Source organism: Notamacropus eugenii, chromosome 2 (genome assembly GCF_028372415.1).
Source record: "Notamacropus eugenii isolate mMacEug1 chromosome 2, mMacEug1.pri_v2, whole genome shotgun sequence".
In the NCBI taxonomy this organism is placed as follows: domain Eukaryota; kingdom Metazoa; phylum Chordata; class Mammalia; order Diprotodontia; family Macropodidae; genus Notamacropus; species Notamacropus eugenii.
Window position 1 is genome coordinate 403,985,933 of NC_092873.1, and position 16,105 is coordinate 404,002,037.

The 16,105-nt window shown below is 36.0% G+C and overlaps 1 protein-coding gene and 1 pseudogene across 7 annotated transcripts in view; both read right to left on the reverse strand.

Moving 5' to 3' along the window:
* CEP170 (centrosomal protein 170) overlaps window positions 1–16,105 on the reverse strand; it is a 173,699-nt gene that overhangs the window by 84,199 nt on the left and 73,395 nt on the right. For all 7 annotated transcript variants that reach the window (XM_072647599.1, XM_072647598.1, XM_072647597.1 and 4 more), the window contains exons 5-7: window positions 12,615–12,670; window positions 12,359–12,521; window positions 9,578–9,712 (exon numbers count right to left, since the gene is read on the reverse strand). In XM_072647599.1, the coding sequence (XP_072503700.1) occupies window positions 9,578–9,712; window positions 12,359–12,521; window positions 12,615–12,670 (354 nt within the window). The remainder of the gene's footprint in view (window positions 1–9,577; window positions 9,713–12,358; window positions 12,522–12,614; window positions 12,671–16,105) is intronic.
* Window positions 12,683–14,496, reverse strand: LOC140529162 (uncharacterized; annotated as a pseudogene).

A 16,105-nucleotide genomic window follows, 5' to 3' on the forward strand; every position in this document is an offset into this window, starting at 1 on the left:
AAAAGAAACCAACATATAAAAGGTGTTTTAAAAGTAACTACACCACTTGCTGTTCTTTCTTATTATTAAAGAAGCACTTTAGTAATGAAATAGGAAACAACTATTGAGGCATGAGTTTAGTATTTTCAATAAGACTGATTTAAAAAAACACTTTAAGACACTTTAATCAAGTATTATAGAGCAAAATATTTGCCTGTAGCCCCAAAATCAAAGCACTGGTGTGAAGATATAGTAAAAATAGAAAATTCTACTGCCAACTGATTTCTGCACAAGAAAATTAAGCTATATTTCCATAAACTGAATATGTATGCATGGATGTCAGCCATTTCAAAGTAAAGCGGAATTATAAAACTTAGCTCTACTAATAGTAACATAAAGAATGAATAAATTTGTGAATACTACTTCACTGCTGCTATGGAAACTAAAACGAATCAGATTTGTAGGCAATATTAAAGAGCATATTTTGTGCTCTAAAATTTAATTAAATTTTAATGTATCATGTAAAGCCAAGCATGCAAAATTCAAAACAAAAATTAAGAGCTCTTTGATTCAGCAAACAAAGTCATGTCCTAACCAAGATGGTCAGTGGCAAAATAATTTCTTCCCATTTGTCTGAAGGAATTTCCAAGTTTTAAGAAGATTTATCTGTATATATCCTCTTATTCTCCCCCTTCTCCCTACTCCCCCCTCCCCCTTCTCTGGAGGAAGCAGAAAAACTTGGAAAGAAAAGGAAATGAACACAGACTAAATGTTTTCAGTCATTTTTCAACCAGAGGAGATAAGTGATATAGTAGGAAAACGCTACATTCACACTCAGAACACTGGGTTCAAATTCTGGTTCTGTAACTTAAAACCTCTGTGACCTTGGATAAGTTACATAACCTCTCCAGTTTTCCTCATCGTTAAAAAATGAGAGCATTAAACTGGATGACCTCTCAGGTCACTTCCTGTTCAAAATCTATGATTCAGTTAAATTCTATCATCAATTCAAAGTAAGAGAACTGGTGTCTTCTGAGAAAGCTCTTGAATTATTCTATTCTTGATGATAAATGCTTGCATTTGTTTCTTCAGAAAAAAACATTCAAAAGTTGAGTATCTTTTGGACATGGTATATAACGTAATCCCAGGTGGATGAATGGGGCGGCCATACAGCAATAACTTAGAGCTTTTCATGTGAACAACTTTAAAGATTAGAGAAGAAATCAAGATTTATTTCCAAGAAAGAAGATCTGCCAGAATATAAAAAATTTCCAAATGGAAAGTAAAAACAAACAAATAAACAGCCATTAATAATAAGTTTTCTTAGTTGTTCAAGTAACTGATAATGAAAGAACATTTAAAAGTTCTAAGAAAGCAAAAAGCAAATTTACATAAAGAAGATATACAACCAATTTAAAATTGCCTAGTATCCTCAAAGTGAAAAAACTCGTTTAATTTTATAGCTGAAGTTCTAGATCTAGAACATCAGATTCTAAGTTAGGGAATATTTTCTAGGTGTAGTGATTTTTAAAAATTAGAATTTTTTGAAACAAACAGTAAAAAATTTGATTATCTGAAATATTCAACAAACATTTCACTGCCAATTACATTTTTAAATAAGGATAAAAGCCAAAAAGGGAGGCAGCATGGCATAGTCTTGCTTCTGACATACACTACAGACCACAGGCAAGTCATTTAACCTTTTAGTATTCTATTCTAGGCAACTAGTAAATATCATAACATACAAATGAATTGCTGAAATGCATCTGTACAGGGAGTTTCTATAACATGGAAAGAATTTTTATATGAATGAAGACAGAGATCAAAGAAATGAAGATACAGACCCGATACCATTGGGTTCATTAAATTCTATTCTCAAAAGCAAATTTGTTAATTTATTTATGTTTTTAACAAATATTTATGAAGTTTCTAACTATGTAATACTCTTAGCTAAGTAAAATAATATAATCTATTTATCTGAAAACAGAACAGAGTCTTTAGAATGAATGTCTCATAAAGTCAGGGATTTTTTTCCCTTTTCTTTGTATCCACAGTGCCTGGAACATAGTATATGCTTGAAAAATGTTTGTTGACCAAATTACTAACATTTCAACTTCAATACAGTTTGTACAAAAAATATAACACCTCCCTGAATCACCTGTATTTGTCCTGCCTCTCTTAGCTTGCTACAAAAGAGCTGGAAGAATATAGAATTTGTTGTAAATCTGTAATTCCTTTAAAAAATTTTTTCCCTCAGCCACTTTTTCTGGTAGACAGTCCAAAGTTTTTGGAATGATTATAGATTTTAGGAAATTCTGCCATTTTCTAGGGATTAATGCAAATGGCACAATGTCATCTACAGAAAGGAGCATCTGAAGGACCTCAGCACCAGTATCTGTAAATCTCTCTTTTAGTCCTTGACTAAGCTCCATCATATGCTCCCTTCTTTACTCTGACACAGCATCACTTCATACATGGTCTTTTACAAAATAGCATATTGGTTAGACTGCCTGCCACAGATCTCTCACCTCACTGTGTTCAGCTACTAAAGTGATTTCCCCCAAGTTTAGGTTCAATCATGTCACCCCCTCCTATGCAATGAACTCCAATGGCTCCTTATCACCTCTAGGATCAAGTATAAAATCCTCCTTCACATTGGTGGTGCAGTGGATAGAGCACCAGTGCAGGAGGACCTCAGTTCAAATCTCACCCCAGACACTTCACATTCTCTAGCTGTGGGACTTTGGGAAAGTCACTTAACCCCAACTGCCTCATCCTGGGTCATCTCAAGTCATTCTGATGAATATCTGGTCATTGGATTCAGATGGCTCTAGAGGAGAAGTGAGGCTGGTGAGCTGCATGGCCCTCCCTCACTCAAAACAAAGTCAAGTGCAAGTTGTCATCATTTCTTCTTCAGCAACAAAGGACGAACACACACAATCTCCAACATGATAGCAGTGAACCCTTTTGGTGAACATTTATCTCTTTCTTAAGCTTTGATATTAATAACTACTGACTACCACAAAGTTATGTTATATCTCTTAAGGAATTTTTTTTAATGATTCTTACATATGCATGGGTAACTCCTTATTGGAAAAGAGTATTTAAAGTATTGTTTTTATAAGTAAGGCAAAAGCTTTTTTATAGTCACTGAACAATAAGTGGGTTCTTGTATTTTCTGTTCCTTATAGTCTATTGTACAATTGTAAAAATGTGATTCATTGTAGAATAATGCTTTCAGCTCTTAGTTGCTACTCCCTTCAGATATGTTCAACAAAGATGCCTTTGATAATTTGGAGATTTGCATATTTTTTTGTGGAGACTGAGAAAATGGGCATATAGACTGGTAGTTACTGACATTCCTTAGGTCACCTTTTTTGTAATATGCTCTAAAATGTTTTTCTATTCTTCAGGGATATGTAAGAGAAGTAGTTAGCTAGAGACTTAATGCTTGAATGAACTAATAATTGTGTTACCTCTAGTATGTACCTCTGGTCTTGCTCAGTGGTTTTTCCTATATATTTTCCCCCTTAGTCCAATATTCACTTCCTCTTCCAGCAGCTCATCACAGCAGGACTGTGATGATAGGATATAAAAATTTAAGACTCCACTGTTCTCAGTGATGAAAAGAGTTTAAAATTTTTTTTACATACTTTTTCCATTTTTCATTGTCCTTTCAGCTTTATCCTTAAATATCTATGTGATAATGCTGTTTCTTTAATTTCTTATTAAGCTTTCTTTAAAACTGTTTTCCTTCTACTGTTTCTCAATAGTCTATGAGCCAATACTGTTCAAAATCTTCCACCACCTTGTATTGTAAGATTTTATAAACAAATTTATAATCTACACTACTGTTGTCTGCTATCTCTGACAAAAAGATTAACTGTTTGTTGACTAGGCACTTTTGTTCTCATTATTGAAACTCAATCATATCTTGTTAAACTTCACCAGGAAACAGTTAAAATTAATGAACAAAAAAGCATTCATCAATCACTGCTACTTGACAGGATTTGTGCCTCGTGCTGATGATAAAAACATAATGATATCAAAGAGGGAAATAACACATATGTGGTGGAAAGGGAAGGGAGTTTTAAAATGAAGTGACTAAAGCACTGTAAATGGAACTATAGTACAGTTGACTGTTATGCCCTTTCCAAGAGGAAAATTAGTACTGATTTAATTACTGTATTCAGAGAAAGATGAAAAAAGATATCGGGCTGTGTTGAGGGGAGATGTACACACATAATGGCAAAGCAGATAACAAGATGCCCAAGAGGGCCTAGATCAGAGGTGGGGAACCTGTGGCACTGAGGCCACATGTGGCCTTCTAGGTCCTTGGGTGTGGCCCTTTGAGTCCAAATTTTACAGAAGAAATTTTTTCATTAAGGAGATTTGCTCTGTGAAGTTTGGATTCAGTCAAATTACTGCACTTGAGCGTGTAGAAGGCCACACGAAGCCTCAATGCCACAGGTTCCCCACCCTAATCTAGATTTTCTGGAAGATGACTGGATGTGAAGCATAGCTGGGGGCTAGCTAAATATAATAGAATAAAATGAGTTTGCACTCAACAACGATCAAAATTCTTCCCTCCTTCCATTTTCTTTTTTGAAATAATTTATTTATGTAGGTCAGAGTTAGTTTAATTGCATACCATATGTTTTTCTCATTTTTATTTTACAAATTTTGAATTACTTTTATTGTTTGGTTTAAATGAGTCAGTAGTTTGACTGTAAGGATAGATTATCTAGGAGACATTTCCATAGTAGTAGAGTTGTTTCAGTCTACTACGGAATAATAAATCTCAGTTTTAGTGCATATCTAATACATGCTGATTCTTTTCTCAAAGAAGGTATTCATTATATGAAGATAAGAGTTCTAAGCCTATAACCTTTTAACATCTTACTCCTGGACCTTATTTTTCAACATATGTTTTTGTTGTTCACCCCTATGTCTACTTTTATATTCAGACGCTTTTGTTGTTAAGTCATTTCAGTCTTGTCTGATTCTCTGTAACCCTAGTTGGGGTCTTCTTGGGCAAAGATACAAGAGTCCTTTGCCATTTCCTTCTCCATTTTACAGATGAGGAACTGAGGTAAAGAGGGTAAGTAACTTGCCCAGGGTCAATAGCTAGTCTGCATCTGAGGCCAGATTTGAATTCAGGTCCTTTTAATTCCAGGTGAGTGCTCTATCCACTATGCCACCTAGCTACCTTATATTCAGATGATAAAGTATCAAAGTATATGCTGAATTAGAGAGTTTTACCAAATACATCTTAGGATTTCTTAATATTTCACCTCTAAAATTGATGTTGGTACATGAATCACAATATGTTCACAGTGGCCTTTTTAAACCTGCTTATCATGAAGACAGTAATCCATCACCACCTTAGCACACTGGGTGGCATATAATATAGTTTGTTGACTTGACCTGAGATGATCAATGCATCCACAAAATAGTGTTTCTCAATTTCTTTAGAGAGGGGCACAATAAATTTCCCCAACTTCTTTACTTGTTTCTCTAAGGAAAGTCATTTAGCTGTAACTTTCTTTTGTCTTCTGGTTTTGTGACTGAATCATCAAGAAAAAAATAAATTGGAGTATTCTTGATTTAAGATGGCAGGAAGTATGTAATTCACTTTAGCAATACTTCCATTAAAGTAGTTACAGTAAAATAAATTTTGGCATTATATGGGAAAGAACTTTAATTATATTGAGAATTACTATTGTTAAATACTTCTCAAAGATAACAGATTACATGTATCACTATAAAGGTTTAAAAATAAAATAATATGGAGCCAAGATGGTGGAGAAGGACAGACCTGCTCTAGCTCTACCCTCATAGCCCATAAAATACTTTAAAAAGTGACTCTAAACAAATTCTAGAGTAGCAGAAGCCACAAAACAATAGAGTAAAAGATATTTTCAGCCCAAGACAGCAAAGAAGGCTGACAAGAAAGGTGTACTACACCAGGCTCAGAGTAGAGTGCAGTCCACCCTTGGCTGCATGGTGTGTCAGGTATAGGACTGGAGCAGGCCACAGGGAGCAGAATCTTGGGTAGCAGTTGCAGTTCCCAGATTTCTTAATCCAAAAGTACCAAAGACAGCTTTCAACAGTCAGTAAGAAATCTCTTTCACCTGGGTGAGAAGGGAGAAGGGTCTGGCAGTAGCCAGCAGCATTCATTATTGGAGCCCTCCAAATAAAGACCCTGGGGGAATTGAGCAGCCATCTGTCACAGTTCTGAGTGGCAGTCTTGGGGTGAGGAAGAGTACTGGCTTGGTGGAGCTGGTGGTGATGGTGGAAAGGGAACCCTACCCGCACGCAGATCCTGGGCAGATAAGAATGCGTGTGGTTGCTCACAGACCAGAGTGCAGGCCAGGAGAGGAGTAAACTCCACTCCTCTCCCTGGATTGTGCCACCTTGAAGGAACTGAGAACTTATAGGTCCCAAGAGTATATCCTCAACTTGACAAAGGTCTTAAAAGTCAAGTAACTGGCTGGTAAAATGCCCCCAAAAGGGAAAAAGAATAAGACTATAGAAGGTTACCTTCTTGGTGAGCAGGTGTTTTCTTCCATCCTTTCAGATGAGGAAGAACAATACTTACCATCAGAGGAAGACATAAAAGTCAAGCCTTCTGCTTCCAAAACCTCCAAAATAAATATGCAATGATCTCAGGCCATAGAAGAGCTCAAAAAGGATTTTGAAAACCAAATAAAAGAGGTGGAAGAAGAAATGAGAGCAATGCAAGAAAATCATGAAAAGTGAGTCAATAGCTTGCTAAAGGAGACCCAAAAAATTGCTAAAGAAATTAACACCTTTAAAAATAGACTAATCCAAGTTGCAAAAGAGGTCAATAAGGGGAAGAATGCTTTAAAAAGCAGAATTAGCCAAATGGAAAAGGAGGCTCAAAAGTTCACTGAAGAAAATAGTTCTTTAAAAATTAGAATGGAACAGATGGAAGATAATTACTTTATGAGAAATCAAGAAATTACAAAACAAAACCAAAGGAATGAAAAAATAGAAGACCATGCAAAATATCTCATTGGAAAAACAATTGACCTGGAAAATAGATCCAAGAGAGACAATTTAAAAATTATAAGACTACCTGAAAGCCATGATCAAAAAAAGAGCCTAGATCTCATCTTTCATGAAATTATCAGGAAAACTGCCTTGATATTCTATAACTAGAGGATAAAATAAATACTGAAAGAATCCACTGATCACCTCCTGAAAGAACCACTCTTAGGAAAATTGTAACCAAATTCCAGAGTTCCCAGGTCAAAGAGAAAATACTGTAAGCAGCCAGAAAGAAACAATTCAATTATTGTGGAAATACAATCAGGATAACACAAGATCTAGCAGCTTTTACATTAAGGGATCTAAGGGCTTGGAATATGATATTCCAGAAGTCAAAGGAACTAGGATTAAAACCAAGAATCACCTACCCAGCAAAACTGAGTATAATAGTTCAGGGGAAAAATGGTCATTCAATGAAATAGAGGACTTTCAAGCATTCTTGATGAAAAGACCAGAGCTGAATAGAAAACTTGTCTTTCAAACACAAGAATCAAGAGAAGTATGAAAAGGTAAACAGGAAAGAGAAAGTATAAGGGAGTTACTAAAGTTGAATTGTTTACATCAGCACACAGAAAGATAATATTTGTAACTCTTGAGACTTTTCTCAGTATTTGGGTAGCTGGAGGAATTATATACATATAGACAGAGGGCACAGGGTGAGTTGAATAAGAAGGGATATCTAAAAAAATAAAATTAAGGAATGAGAAAGGAATATATTGGGAGGAGAAAGGGAGAAATGGAACAGGGCAAATTATCTCTCATAAAAGAAGCAAGAAAAAGCTTTTTCAATGGAGGGGAAAAGGGGGGAAGTGAGAGGGAAAAAGTGAAGCTTACTCTTATCACATTTGGTTTAACATGCATACTCAGTTTGGTATGAAAATCTATCTTACACCACAGGAAAGTGGGGCGAAGGGGATAAGTGGAGTTTGGGGGGGATGGGAGGGCAAATGGGAGGAGGGAGTAATTAGAAGTAAACATTTTTGGGAAGGGACAAGGTCAAAGGAGAGAACGGAATAAATGGGGGGCAGGAGAGGATGGAGGGAAATATAGTTAGTCTTACACACCATGACTATTATGTAAGTCTTTGGTATAACTACACATGTATAGCCTATATTGAATAGTTTGCCTTCTCAGTGGGGATGGGTGGGAGGGAGGAAGGAAAAGAAGGTGGAACTCAAAGTTTTAGGAACGAATGTTAAGAATTGTTTTTGCATACAACTGTGAAATAAGAAATACGGGTAATGGGGTACAGAAATCTATCTTGCCCTACAAGAAGAGAGAGAAGATGGGGAAAAGGGAAGGGAGGGGTGTGATAGAAGGGAGGGCAGATTGGGGGAAAGGGTAATCAGAATACATGGTGATTTGGGGTGGGGAGAGGGGAAAGATGGGGAGAAAATTTGGAACTCAATCTTGTGGAAAAGAAGGTTGAAAACTAAAAATAAACAAAAAAATTACTTTTAAAAAATACATATACTTTAAACAAAGAAACATATGAAGAAAACCGAATAGTCTTTTTTATGTGTAAAATTGCCATTTTGTACAAGAAGACTCAAATAAAAGAAAAAATAAAAGTGAAAAATAGCATGCTTCAGTCTATATTCAAATGATAGCAGTTGTTTCTCTGGAGGCGGATAGTATGCTTCATGATTACTCCTTTGAGATTGTCTTGGATCACTGCACTGCTGAGAATAGCTAAATCATTCACAATTCCTCATCCAATAATATTGCTGTTACTGTATATAATATTCTCCTGGTTCTGTTCACTTCACTATGCATCACTTCATGTAAGTCTTTCTAGGTTTTTCTGAAATATCCTGCTTGTCCTTTATTACTGCACAATAACATTCTATTACAATCCTATACCACAGCTTGTTTAGTCATTCCCCAATTGATGGGCATCCCTGTGATTTCCAATTCTTAGTTACCACAAAAAATATTTTTGTACAAATAGATCTTTTTCCTTTTTTTGGATGTCTTTGAGATATAGACCTAGAAGTGGTATCACTGGATCAAAGGATACACAGAGTTTTACAGTCCTTTGGGCATAATTCCAAACTGCTCTCTACAATGCCTGGATCATGAAGTAATATTCTTAAGTATAAGTGTAACATGAAAAATAGTCATATTTAAGGGATTAAAATGTGACTCCAATACACATTATAACCTTAAACCTTTTACATGGCGCTGAAATGCTTATTGAATAACTGACTGTTCAGATTATAAAATATACCCAAATAGCAGATATACTTGAATTCTTCACCACTGCAGTACAACAGTACTTTTTTAAAAAACTGTACTTTTAATTAAACGACTGAAGAGCATGGATCATTTAAAATAATTTTTGATTCTATAGCTTAAGATGAGATAACAAGCAAACAAAGGAAAAGGATAATTATAGTAAAACACTCTGAAATCTGAATTTTAAATAAAACTTCAGAAGCATTTTTAATACATTTCTACATTTTAGGTACCATATAAGACACACTTAAATTCTTAAAATGTGGCACAAATAGACATCTTTTACCTGAAGCTCCAGCATCATTGATTTTTTCTTCAGGTTTCCCATCTTGTTTGAACGCATTTTCTTCATCAGCTTCATCATCACCCCACCAAGACGGCTGCCCATACAAAGGAGTACCACGGGGCATAGCAGAAAGATCTAGAGACATAATTCAAAGGAAAGAAATTGAACTCCTTTGTCTATACAGAAGAAATTCAAATAGAAGATAATCAACTGTAAAACACTACAGGGGATTGGCTGCTTTATTTATTAAGGTCAGAATCAAGTTATAAGCTAGTAGTTAAACTGCATTATAAATCTGATAGCTTCTTATTTTGAACAGACTTTATTTAATGTGAATATGGTCAAATATTTGGAAATTCTATTTTCATTGTTCTCAAACTGGCATACAGTTAAGTAACACCATCTGCTAATCTGTGTACAACACCCACTTACAAGCATCTTAAGAGACTTATTATTACTTATTATGAAACACTGTAACAAAAAGACTTTAGAGGAATCAAGGTGGCATTGTTTTAATAAGCAACTCCCCTCTAACCTTTTGCTCTAAGGCAATAGACTTCTGGTTGGTCTCCCTAACACGGATGTCTCTGCACTCCAATCCATCTTCTACCCACTACCTAAGTTATTTTCTGAGAATGTAGATGGGATCATGTCACTTCCCAAATTTAATAAATTCCACTGGCTCCCAGTCACCTTCAGGATTAAATATAAAATCCTCAGCATTTAAAGTTTTTATAACCTGTTCCCCCACCCACATTTCCAGACTTTCTATACCTTAAATCCCTCCCCCTGCATATTTTGTGACCCAGTGCATTCCTTTTCTTCATAATTTCCAATTTATCCTCTATATAGATTGTGTGTACGTATAGTTGTTTGCATATTGTCTCCCCCATGAGACTGTGAGCTCTTTAAGAGCAGGTACTATCTTTTGCGTTTGTTAGAATTTCAAGGCTTAGCATAGTTCCTGACCCATAGTAGACATTTAATAAGTGTTTATTGACTATTTCAATAAAAAAAAACTTCCAAAGAGCCTCAGTTTTAACTAAAATAGATTTTTCTTTTCAACATTTCCTATTTACCAGTTACTATAACTGGTTTAGTATGCCTTGTCATATGAATTATGAAATATGTATGCTACTTGTTAATGCAAACATCTTCAACCAAATAAATTGAAAAACTCTAGATATATTATAATAGAAAAATATTTCTACTAAAATGAAATCTGAAAAATACAAAGGAAAAATAATTTAGATATAATTTCCAATGTACACCAGAGGATATAAGTTTTCTATAAAAAGTATTAAAAGAATATCTTTAAACAAAGCTGGGAAATGGAAATTTCACAAAACACTCTAAATGTCACATGTGTAAATTGAGGGAACTGGATGGACTAGATCTCTAAGATCCCTTCCATTTCTAAATGTGTGTTCCTGGTGTGATCAATGAACTTAGGTAAACCACTTAAGGTGTTCATTATATCATTTAGCTCAATAAAGTACAACTGTCTACCTTTCATATATTTTATTTCTAGGGTCTCTTAGGTAACACTGGAAGGCAAGGCTAGGAGAAAAATTTCTATAATTACTTCTAGGATATTTTGGTTTATTTTATTTTGTCAAGTTCTATAGTTTCATCCATGAAAGGATTCCTGGCATGAAAATTCCTTCCATCAAAGCAGAATAGCAACTCTTTGTGCAAAGTCTTACGAAGTTGCCTAGGGTACTAAAATGTAGACTTAGACACTTACTACCTGTGTGACACTGGACAAGTTACTTAACCTTGTTTACCTTAGTTTTCTCAACTGTAAAATGAACTGGAGAAGGAAATGGCAAACCATCACAGTATCTCTGCCAAGAAAACTCCAAGTGGGGTGATGAAGAGTCTGACAACTGAAATGACTGAACAATATCAAATCTGCACTCTAAAGGGCAAATTAAATTTTGAGCACAACTTAATTAAAAATTTACACATTTCTGGACACATTTAGATATGTTCACCAATCTTCTAATATAGTCTTTGATTATGGCACTATAAATAAGAGCTTTGATTATAACCTCTTAAAGAAGTCAGTATAGTGATTACCTTAGAAGAAAAACATATTGGGGCAAGAGGTCATGAACATCTTTAAAATATATTCTGCAAACTCCCCAGATATTTAAACATTCTATATAACCATCTACATATGTATTTCTCTGTACAGGAATCTGAATAGGTATCAAATTTTGTTAACATATATGTCTTCTGGGAAGTACCAACTGGAGGAGTTTTCAGCCTTATCTAAATCACTACAATCATTCTTTAGAACCAGGAAGTTTATCAGATAAGGGGAAACCTGAGGGGGAAGTACCATGAAGGTTCAAGCCCTCTCCCTTAAAACGAGTTGAAATACATCAGGGAAATGAAAGAACTGGAACTAACATACCTTTTTGAGGATATATAATCCTTTTTAATAATGCTGACCAACTCAAAGGATGAAGTCAATAAAAATTATGTATGTAAAAACTCTTTGAAAACATAAGGTACAAATACAAGTTTAAGGAACTAAAATCTGCATGAGCAAAATGAAATAGTGAAGTAATCCATATCATAAAACATAATAACTGTTTTATAATAGGAAATTATAGTATTTAATATTAAATGTAATAATAATTAGAGTTTCATAATATTAAATTGATCATGCAACCAATATTCAGGGTTGATGCATAATTTATCAAAAGAAGCAATACAAATGGTTTGAAACTATGAGCACTTACATGATACTTTCCCAAACAGTTAACTTACCCACGGATTTTTCCTCAGACTTCAATGTTTCTGTAGCTTTATGCTGCACCTCTGTAGTAGCTTCTGACACTTTGAATTCTACACTTTTAGAGCTTGCTGATTTTGATAATTCTGCTTCTGAAGATTTCTGGGACAACTGAAGTTGACTTGAAAACTTCTCATGCTATGGAGCATTTAAACATGGAAGAGGAACATTTATGAGCAAAATCAACTAAATGTACTTTTAAAAGAAAGAAAAAGAAAAATCAAGACTTACTTTAAGGGCTTCCTCAGGGACCCTCATTTCACCTCGTACTACAGTAAAAAGATTAGTATGTATACTGGGCTAAGGAAGGATAGAATCTGAAAATTCTGGTAATTATTTAAAATTATCCCAAATAATGAAGAACTTAGGCAACTTTAACAACTGATATAATACAAAGCACTATACATTCCTTTTAATGTCAAATGTTTTAGAAATGATGCAAATTCTCACAATGAAAATCAATGGTCTTCTTTATGGAATATAAGAGAGAAACTTTTTTTTTAATAACTTTGAAAGTATAACAAGTATTTTTGACATTCACCTTATAATCTGATTTCACCCAAGTGCCTAGGTAGTTCTAGAAGTGCATAAAGGAATTGTCCAATCTTCACTGAAGCCAGTATTGGCCAGCAATGAAATCAAAACATCTGGATAAAATCAGACAGTTATCTAATCACATCAATGTGAAAGGATGTATCTCATCAGTAATTACTGAACTGTACAACCAGATGGAATTCTATTACTCACTACTCCTGATAAAAGTGAAGATCACTGAACAAAACAAATTTCAGGGTATAAGAAACGCTGTAATTAAGGTCCTCACAACTACCCTGACCCAAAATTTCAACTAAAGTCATAAGACATTATCAACAAACATTATAAATTGATTAAAATTAGGCATTCCATTCAATAACTCCATCTACTATTAAAAAGAACAATACCTTTGGTAACCAAAGAAACCCATCTTTCTCACTATATGGCCATATATGTCCCATTTATATGACCCTGTAATACAAGGTCCTTTTGTAAAGTATGCACATTAGAAATACAGATTTACAAATGAGGAAACTGGGTCTCATACCAGTTAGATCTTTCCTAAGGTCAAACTGACAGAATGGAATGCAGCTCTCCTGGTCTTTTCCAGACACAAGACTGTCTAACATAATGCTAATTTTTTTTCCAATGGATTACTGAATACTTTTATTCTGCACATAGAAGCCACTAAGGATTTGACCTGTGGGCTCGTCAGGGCTGCAACACAATTACACGGCTCCACACATCAACACCAGGGTTGGTGGGGAGAACAGGTCATTCTATCCCAGTCACAAGATGATAAAGGGTCTTCTGAGAGAGAGCCAGATGATCAGGTAGTCTCTGGTACAAGACAGTTCTAATGAAACAGTGAGAACATCACAGAAAGGTGGAAGGGAGAGGGAAGTTAAGCGGCAGAGGTCCCTGACCCCAAGACAAGACTGGTCTAGTATTTGGTGCTAACCATTCTTAGGACAGGAGCAGACTTCTGTAGAGGTGACTGGCACCTGCAAGCTCTTAAGCTTCCGAGTCACAGAGCTTACTTGGCCTGAGGGTTTCTGAAGTTCCTTCCAGCAAATTTAGCCTTGCTGCCCAACTCTTCCTCAATTCTGAGAAGTTGGCTGTACTTGGCCAGATGCTCAGATCAGCAGGGGGTACCAATCTTGATTTGCCTAGTACAGAGACCCACCACCAGGTCTGCAATGAAGGTATCTTCAGTCTCCCCAGAATGATGAGAAACCATTAAACTCCATCTGTTGGATTGGGCCAGCTTGCATGCCTGGAGAGATTCAGTCATGGAGCCAATCTGGTTCACTTTGAGTAGGAGACAACTGCAGGTCTTATTCAGAGCCTTTTCAATTCGCTTGGGATTGGTCACTGTGAAGTCATCTCCTACCACCTGGATGCCAACAGTAGCAGTGAAATTTTTCCAAGCTTCTCAATCATCCTGATCAAAGGGATCTTCAATAGACACAACTGGATAATCCTTGATGAAGCTCCTGTAGAGATCCCCAAGCTCAGAAGGGAAGATGTATCTGTTGGAATCGTCCGGAGACTTGAAGTCTAAGTCATATTTCCCAGATCAGAAGAATTAAGAGGCAGCAACATCCATGCCAATTATGACCTTATTAGTATAGTCAGCCTTACCAATAGCATTCTTTAGGAGGTCCAGAACTTCTTTATTCTCCAGGATGTCAGGAGCAAAGCCACTCTCATCCCCTATGTTGGTGGCATCCTGTCCATATTTTTGCTTCATCACACTCTTCAGGTTGTGTGTACACCTCATGTCCAATGAGCATGGCCTCCTTAAAGTCTGCTGCTCCAACAGGGAGGATCTTGAACTTCTGCGTGGCCAACTTGTTACTAGCATGGGAGCCACCACTGATCACGCTGAAGACTGGAACTGGCAGGATGACTTCATCGTTGCCTGCAAGGTCAGTAACATGACGGTACAGGGAGACACCTTTCTCAGCAGCTCCAGCCTTACAAACAGCCAGAGACACTCCCAAAATGGCATTTGCACCAAATTTAGATTTATTCTCAGTGCCGTCCATCTCTATCATCAATTTGTCGATCTCCTGCTCCACAACATTCAACTTTTTGCTAATCAGGGTCGAGGCAACAGTTTTATTTATGTGCTCAACTGCTTTTGAGACACTTTTGCCCATGTAGTGGGTCTTATCATTGTCTTGGAGCTCCAGGGCTTCATGGAGACCAGTAGAAGCACCACTGGGCACAGCGGCTCAGAAATGACCTTTTTCAGCTTAGAGATCAACTTCAAGAGTGGGGTTTCCACAAGAGGCAAAGATCTCTCTTGCCTAGATCTTGTAAACAGACATGTTGAGTTTCTGGATAAGGCTTCCTCCACTGGGCTCAGAGAACAGAGGCCGAGGGCTATAATGCTAATTTTTAAAAATAAAAACTTCAGTTAATATATGGGAAAACTAAGTATAAATGGAGATAGAACACCTCCATCTCCAAAGAGCAAAGATAAAATGAATAAATAACCCCATTTCCATAAAATGTCCCAATTCATTCATTGTAAAACACATTCTGAATTTTAATTTCAAAAATGTAAACACTTTTTTCTTATGATATGATCGCAGGTTTTGTCAACACTTGTTTGTCTTCTGGAAGTATCAGGTGGAGAGATTTTCAACTTTTAAATAATTTATTAGGCCTACTCTTTAGACTAGAGAAGTTTGGTAGGCTAGAGGAAAACTGAGACGGAAGCATCGTCAGGGTCCAAGCCCTTACCCTTCCAGAAAGATTTAGAACACATTAAGGAAATGGAAGAGCTGAAACTAACCTTCCACTTATGTGACCACAAGAACTGTGAAAAGAGCCTGGCTTAAAAGCAGATATCTGGGGTAATCTAAAATTTATGATCTAACATGAATCATCCTAACCTACAGCCTCAGAGTACATTCCTAAAGTAGTCATAGATTCCAGGGTTAGAGGTCAGAATTCCCAGGAGTTCTAGTTAGCTTCCTGTTCAATAAAAACAAAGTGGTGATAAATTACAACTAGCTGCAGCAATGTAGGGAAATGTTAAGCTGGCCATCATTGGTTAGTTAGCAGGAACAAAAGAATGCAGTAAGGAAATGCTATTTTGTCTCCAAACATCCAGTTCATAATTCCTCTTGATAAAAATCGTCAAGAGTAGATATGGCTGAAAGACTTATCACCCT